We start from the raw sequence: 7,951 nt of genomic DNA on the forward strand, positions 1-7,951 counted from the left end.
GATTGCTTAAAATGTGCTGGCAAAACAGCCTGAGCCTTTGCCATCCTCATGGGGATGCTCCGACCCCTCCTGCCCTGCCCAGGGCTGTTGCCCTGCGTCCTGTTCATCCCAGAACTGTTGGGCTGGGGATTACCATTGCATGGGCATTTCTGGTGCTGCAGAAGCAAAACACTACAAGGAGCATCAATCCCAAAGCTTTAATAACAGAACCAGGCAGATGGCAGGAATTGATGCTGTCGAGATCTTGCAACCCTCCCATCCCAAAGCAGTAGCCACCCATGTGCCATGCCCTCTGGAGAGCAGCACCAAGCCCTGCTCCTTCAGCAGGGCCAGCAGTTTATCCAAAGAAGAGGTTTCTCCATTCAGGTGATGCAGAGGTGGCTGCTGCCCCACTTCAAGCGCCTCATCCCTGGGCTGCCCAGGCCACCCTACTCCAATAGAACTCAGCGTATCTTTTACCAGATGTTGCATAAGGCAGCAAGCATGAAGCCATAAGAAAGCCAAGCTTAGATCCTAACAGATACAGGTTTCTGGAACATTCCAAAGCTCAAAGTAGTGAGATTTGAAGAGCAAAAGTGTGTGTGTGTGTGTGTGTGTGTGCAGGCAAGAGTGGGCAGGGGTGAATCACAGAACTACAGTGCAGCAATGCCAACATTGTCATATCTTACTCAGAGCCACACTCCAAGTGTGGCTAATACATTATCTTATATTATATTACATTACATTATATATAATAATAAAGCATTAAAGGCTTTATTACCTGCCTCAGTGAAGCCTGGCACTGGGGAGGGGAGGATCACCTGGTTTTCCAGCAAAGCTGGTGAATCTTTTGGCTGCTCCAGACATCAGACCTGATCCCATTAAATCCAAACATGTTCCCTCCAGTGGGACGCATCCTGATGCTCTTTGGCAAAGCACCGGTCTGAGTGACACCACGGCATCCCTGGAACCTTCCTCCCAACCCCTCATTGCCCCAACACGCCTGCATCATTCACTGCCTCTCCAGCCATTCACCACCACTGCACAAGGTGCCACAGCCCAGGTCAGAAGCATCCCTGAGTGTTGATCCCCCAGTATTCCAAATGGAAAAGGGCAGGGGGGGTCCCCCTCCCAGGGAAGCCACTCTGCTGGTTTCATTGCTAACACCACTGGGTGAGCCAACCCGGCGCACAAGAGCAGCAGACTTTGCAGTCTGGACTTTGCTACCCTGTGATAGGACTCAATGGGGAGCGATGCTCTTCATCCCGAGATTTACAGATGAGGCTCCCAGCTTTAGGAACTGACCTTGGAAAACCGTCAGCCCGGCTTTGGGAGCCGTGGACGTGTTACTGCCTGCCTGCGACCGGTGCCTCAAGGAGCAAGGAACCTTGTAACTGATCCTTTGGCATTTATTGTCCCTTAAAATAGCCTGGCAATCAGGGAGCGGAACTGCCACCCGCGCTGCGGGGAGGAGGGCGGCTTCAGCCCAGGAAGGTCACACAGCCCCTCCAAAAGGGCTGTGGGATGAGAGACAGCAGAAGCTTTGCCCTAAGGCATTAACAGGCATTACAGTGGGACAGGGCAGGTTTGCCCAGGGAATGAGGCAGCTCCTTGGCTGCCCTGCAGAGCAAAGCGCTGCTCCCATCGTGGATCCCACAGCATGGCCAGTGCCGGGTCACCCCCATCAAACCCTGCTCCTGCAGAGCCACTGACCTTTGCCTGGCAGCAGGAGGGGAAATAAGGGCTGATAAATAATCCATAACTTCCCCTCCTTACCCTTACTGAGGTAGCTGAGTTACCCTGAAGCCACGGGGATGGGCATTTCAATCTCAGCCCAGCCGACACATCCATCAAACCAAAACCCCACGGAGCTCTGGTTTTAATTGCTGTTTTCACCCAATTGCACCGAAACACGAACTCTTTTGGCTCACATCCTTTACCCAGCGGGTTCCCCATTACCCACCAGCTGTAACCAACCTGCAGCACAGAACACCTCTCCCTGCTTCTCCTCCCAGAGCCACACAGATGGAAGCACCCTCTCACCACAGGCAGCCAAAAACCTGCCTGAGCTGCAGGGCTCTGCCCCAACAGCTTCTGACAAATAACTTCATAGAATCCCAGCCTGATTTGGGTTGAAGGGACCTTAAAGCTCCTCCAGCTCCAACCCCTGCCACGGGCAGGGACCCCTTCCACTAGAGCAGCTTGCTCCAAGCCCCTGTGTCCAACCTGGCCTTGAGCACTGCCAGGGATGGGGCAGCCACAGCTTCTCTGGGCACCCTGTGCCAGCGCCTCAGCACCCTCACAGGGAAGAGCTGCCTGAGATCTGCTGCACAAATCCAGGTTTCTTTATGGTTTCCCAGTCGCAGCTTGCCTTGCCAGGCTCCCTGGGGCTGGGCTAGCAGAGAGGCAAGAGCAACAAAGCGAGAGGAAGAGACAATCAAGCTCAGCAAAGCTGCAAGGTTGAAGCAAATCATAGCAGACGATAAGGTAAAAAGCTCTTTAAGTAATTGTTTGGAGAAGCAACAGCAAACAGGAGGCCACCGAGCTGTGACTAAAGCTAGGGAGAAAGCTCTTGGGTTACCACATTCAGCTCTGCAGCACTTCTCCCTTTAAAGCACTTCCCTTTGCAGCCTTTGGCAAGCAAAGAGCATCACCAACAGTTCGAAACACAAAACAGGGTGCTCAAAAGAGAACTTTTACCTTTCAAAATCCAGAGAAGGTGAAGATTTGGAGCTGCAGCCCAGGAGACACGGAGCTGTTGGTCCTTTCCCTTGGGCTGGCGGCAGTTGTTTGCCCGAGCAAAGAGAACTGGGTCCAGGTGATGGCAATCACATCACAGCTGCTGGTGATTTACTGAGGAGGGTCTTGGTCTGCTCCTGAGCGCTGGAAACCCCACCTGAGGCTGGCTGCAGGTGAGCAAAGGGCTCATTATGGCTCACCCGCAGCACATGGCTCCTTCCCGGGGCCATTTCAGGGCAGATCCTATTTTAAATGCTTCTTTGTTACCTGTTTACATTCAAATCTGAGCATCCAAACCGGGCTGGGTCAGCCTGGAGAAGAGACAGCTCCTGAAGGGGAGACCTTAGAGCAGCTCCAGTGCCTAAAGGGGCTGCAGGAAACCTGGAGAGGGGCTTGGGACAAGGGATGTAGGGACAGGCCAAGGGGAATGGCTTTAACCTGCCAGAGGGGAGACTGAGATGAGTTCTTAGGCAGAAGCTCTTCCCTATGAGCTCCACATGGAAGAACCCACTTGGGCATCCTCCTGAGCTGGCAGCCCCATGGTGCTGGGAGAGGGAAAGGACTTGCTGCTCTTTGGCATGAAATCCTGCTCCCTGCTCAAGTTACAGACCTAGGAATAAAGTTTGACCTTCCAAGGATAACCGAGGAATTCTGCTGTAGTTACATTGCTACCGGGAAGCAAATGAAGCCACACAGAATCAAACCACAGGCATTTTTAAACCCTCCTTTCATAGATATATATTTATTAATATAAAATAAACCAGAAATCCTTCTTGTATAATATATATTCTGTAAAATCCTTTTGGGGTAACAGTTTTCTTGCCTAGCATGGCAGCAGTATCAGTGTCACCAAATTGTGTCCGGAAGGAAGGCACGAAACCAAAAAGGAAAAAGCCCCATTTCCATCATAGGAGAGAGCCAGACAAAGAGGTGAAGAAGGGATCTGACATCACTCTACCTGTTGGGTTTTGGTGGTGATGGCAGTTTGGACTTTTAAAAAAGGAAAACACACAAAGGAGAGAAAGCCACAAGCAGTAAATGGGTTTCATATAGCCCAAAAGTCCTTAACAAGAAGCAAGGCTCTGGATCTCCCCGGTATGGGAAGATCCAATCAGCTCTGAATCCCTGCAGGATTGTTTCCTTACAGTGTTCTGTGCCAAGGTTTCTGTGATTGCCTTGCAGCAGCGCTCAGCTTCCTCCACAGCACCTGTAACACTGTGGAGGTGACCTTAAATCATTATAAAGCTGCAAAGCTCCAAATTACCTGGTATTGTTGCACTTTATCCTACGCTGAATTTAAGCAGGTGATGGACAAGGAAGATCTTATCACAACATTTATATTAACTCTCCTCCATAAAGAGCTATAAAAAGAGGACACTTGAGGCAGCTGCTATAGAGCATCAGGCCAATGGTACCCTCCACTTCAACAGCAGGGCTGGCACTAGGCCTGGCCCACCAAGTGCAAGAAGTTAAAAAACATCTTTACTACTGCAAATAAGACACTTGAAGAGGCAGAACTTCCAATCTTTACAGAAAATTGTTTAATTTTCCATATTTATACTCATGTTTTCCAGCTCACAATTGGACAGACTAGTCTTTAACCCCCCAAAATAATTATTAGCTCCAGATCTCATAAATGGGGAGATGGAAAAACATGTAGGGTGTGCCACATACAGAGTCAGGGAAGGCACTAGAGCTGCACAACTGAGGCATATTCCCCTCATCCCACAGCCACTGGGTTGTGGAGGCAGAATGCTGGCTCCAGGGCACGTCCTGCAGCTGAGCAGCACAGGACAACAGCACAGCCCTTAGGGTAAGGGGTTCTCCTTCTGCTTTTCTGCTGGCTCTGCTGTCTGCCCCTCCTGATCCTTCTTCTCCTGCATCTCTTCCAACACAGTTTGGAGACGCAGGTTTAACACAGAATCCCGGGTTTCAGCATCCTGATGATCCTGGTGTGCTACCTACAGGTGAAGAGAGAAACAGTCGCACAATGCTTCTGTCGAAGCGTGGCTGTGGAGAGAAATGAATGGTAACAGCCCAGCCCAAAAAAGCTGATGAAAAGCGCTCTAATTCAAGCCTAGATTGTTGTGGAGGGATAGAGCAGTGTCACGGTGTCACCAGGGCAAGAAATATTAAGTCAGACTGCTGACCTCAAGCTAAAAAGATGAACTAAAGGCAGTGATTCCCTTTCCACCTGCTCTGAAGCCAGTGCACTTTAACCAGACCCAATTTCTGTCCTTTCAGCCTCTTTTATTGGGGAAACCAGTACAGAGACTTGGCCCAGAGATCACTGTCGATGAGGGAGAATAATAAATGAACTTTTAATGTTAACAGTTCAATTTTGAACAGTTTTAAGCTCTTTTTCAGGCTACTCAACTACCAGCACAGCATTCTCTGAAGAAATGGCAATCAGTTGTAACAAGGTGAACTTCTACCCATCACAGAGCAGCCATGCTCTGCTCTGCCTCCTGGGCTGTTCTAGAAGCTTCTTCAGGTTGTTCTTTTACCCTGTGGTATGTTGAGGGTTACCCAACACCTGCCTGAAGGAAGGAAGAACAAGACTCCATGTGCCCAGGAGCCGGCTCCTCTCTTGTACACCCAAGAAAACAGAAAGCAGCAGCAGCAGAACACTTTGGAAAGCAATTCTGGACAGTTATTTTCTTCTCCTTCGATACCTTTAAAGAAAATAAACCCCCAAATCCCCCAAAACACAAACCACAACCACCCAAACTGCAAGATTTAGGCAAGAAATTCCACTTTGGGATCAAGACTGAAGACCACGACCATCCCAACCATCAGGCCTGTGTGGCTGCGAGCTCCATTCACACCAACTCAACATTAAGGGCCTGGAAATGAAGTTTTCTGATCCACTGGCCAATATATAACGAATAATAATAAACATAATGACTATTTCAGACTTACTTTCTCTGTCTCTCTTCTCTGTAGCAGTATCCCACTGGCTAAAAGGGCTTTTCCTGTTTCTTCAAACAATTTTTCCTCTTCAATTTTCCCTTCTTGCTTCAGTTCATTGTATTTCTCCACAAACCTACACGTCAGGATTGTATTTTTACTCTCAATACCATTGTGATTCACTCACTTGGGGGGGTGTGGAAAGGAGATGCTTCCAGTTCATTCATCCCTAAGCTTTACCTCTGGCAAGTAGATTTGTAGTGTGATTGCGACAGGTCGAAAGGCCTTGGGCCACTGCCATAAACTCTGTAAAATCTCCTGGTTGAGAAAAAACAATGGTTTAGTTTTGTGACTCATTTAAAAGTGATGCTTTGGAGTAAAGAACAGTGCTAATTCGGCAAGGCTGTAAGGAGGAGTATTCACCTATTCTCCTTTCCCTATTAGCTATTATATTATGCAGAGATGCTTCTCCCACCATTCTTAATCGCTTTAATAGCCCTACAATGGGTTGGGTTGGCTCCAATGGCTCCAACCCCTGCCACGGGCAGGGACCCCTTCCACTGGAGCAGCTTGCTCCAAGCCCCTGTGTCCAACCTGGCCTTGAGCACTGCCAGGGATGGGGCAGCCCCAGCTCCTCCGGGCGCCCTGTGCCTGTGGGTAGCACAAAGGCACGCTGCTCGCACCGGCCATGGGGCAGAGCGAGGCCTCCGCGGCCCGGCGGGGCTCCGGCACCACCTGGGCGGGGGGAGAAGCGGGTGACTCACGCTCGCACTTCATCCTCGGGGTACAAGACGGGCCGGACGACATCCTTCACCTTGCCGTAGCGCGGCCGCGGCACCCTGAAGAGCGGCTCCCTCGGCGGGGGGAAGGCGCAGTACACATCGAACCACAGCGGCTTCTCCACCACGCCCATGCGGAGCAGGTTCCGCGTCCTGCGGGGCACAGGAGCTCAGGGGCCGCCCGCACACACCCGGCCCTTGCACACACCCCCCTCCCCTCCCGAAGCCCCCCGCACCGGCTGAACACGCTCCCGGTCTTGTGCAGGCGGTTCCCCGCCATGCCGGCCAGGCCTCCCTTAGCAACGCGGCCGCCCTAGCAACGGCCCGGCCTCACACCCGGAAGTGGAAACGCGCCGGCCGCCGCCAGGGCACGCAGCCGATAGCCGAAGCGCGGCGGTGGAAGGCGGCGGCCCCCAGGCAGCGGCAGCCGATGGCCGAGCGCGGGCTCAGCCGGATTGTGCCCCCCCCCCTCCGCCTCTCCGCTCTATTTAAAGGGCCAGCGCCGCCGCTCGCTGCGCTAACGGGAGCGCGTGGATCCCGGGGGGGCTGGGGGATACGGGGTGGGAATCGCTTCCATAGGGCTCTGGGACATGGTCTCTGGAGGAGCCGCTGCAGGGACCCCAGGGCCAGGACGCGGGGCCAAGGGAAGGGGGAGCCGGTGGCACCCACGCTGACCGGGGACACATGGGGTGCTGCTGCCTCAGGGATGTGGTTTCTCTGCATAGGCAGGAACGGTGTTCCCGAAAGCTGGAGCTCATCCTCTCCGCTTTACATCTGCTGTCCCACAAGCACCATTATGTCCCCGTTGCAGCTTGGGTACCAGTGGTGACATTCGGCTACAAACCATCACCGGCAGCAGGGCCATGGAACCATGGCATGGTTTGGGTTGGAAAGGACCTGAACATCATTTGTTTCCAAACCCCTGCCCTGGCCACCTTTTGGTGCTGGGTCTCATCCCTATGTGATTTGCCACCATGGTTCGTACAAGCCCTATCTGAGGAGTTCATGGCCTGATCCTGCCCCGATCATGGCGCAGGAGGTGGCCAGCACAGAGCCCATCCTGTGCTCTCCACCTTGGTCTATAGGCAGCTCCATCCCGGCTCCCTGTGAGCCGCTTTCCCCCATCCCGACGGGAGGATGCGCGGCAGCGAGCGGTGCCTGGTCACTAGGTGCAGCTCTTTCCTTAGGAATGAGCTGAGCAGGGAAAGCAGCGCATCCCTGCTCCCGTCTCCTGGCCTCGGGAAGGGAAGGGAAGGAAGGGGGCAGTACATTTCCACCGCAGCTCCTCGGTGCCAGCGCGAGCACCCCCAGCGTTCACTCTCATCCCACCTCCGGGCTTCAGCCCTGGGCTTCTTAATACGTGGGCTCGAAAGAGCCTTTCCCCATAGAGCATCATTCAAAAGGCACTGCTGGGACCGCTCCAGGGCTGCATCCGAGCTGCTCAAAGGCCTCGGTCCTTCCAGCTCTTTGGAAAAGCCCTGGCAGGACGGCAGCAGCATCCAGGGCTCCTCCAGCAGCCCGGGGCTTTTGGCATTTAAGGCAGG

General features: G+C 52.9%; 1 protein-coding gene across 1 annotated transcript; it reads right to left on the reverse strand.

The window, feature by feature from the left end:
* Nucleotides 1-4,236: 4,236 nt before the first annotated feature.
* Nucleotides 4,237-6,796, reverse strand: MRPS23 (mitochondrial ribosomal protein S23). Its single transcript, XM_062615720.1, has 5 exons — nucleotides 6,644-6,796; nucleotides 6,393-6,560; nucleotides 5,869-5,946; nucleotides 5,641-5,764; nucleotides 4,237-4,679 (listed from the first exon to the last, which is right to left on the reverse strand). Exons 1-5 carry the CDS (start codon nucleotides 6,685-6,687, stop codon nucleotides 4,527-4,529), a joined length of 567 nt encoding a protein of 188 aa, XP_062471704.1. The 5' UTR covers nucleotides 6,688-6,796; the 3' UTR covers nucleotides 4,237-4,526.
* Between the last annotated feature and the right edge of the window lie 1,155 nt (nucleotides 6,797-7,951).

The sequence above is a fragment of the Pezoporus occidentalis genome, unplaced genomic scaffold (genome assembly GCF_034315485.1).
Source record: "Pezoporus occidentalis ecotype Australia unplaced genomic scaffold, CSIRO_AGI_Poc_V1 ctg183, whole genome shotgun sequence".
Classification (NCBI taxonomy): Eukaryota; Metazoa; Chordata; class Aves; order Psittaciformes; family Psittacidae; genus Pezoporus; species Pezoporus occidentalis.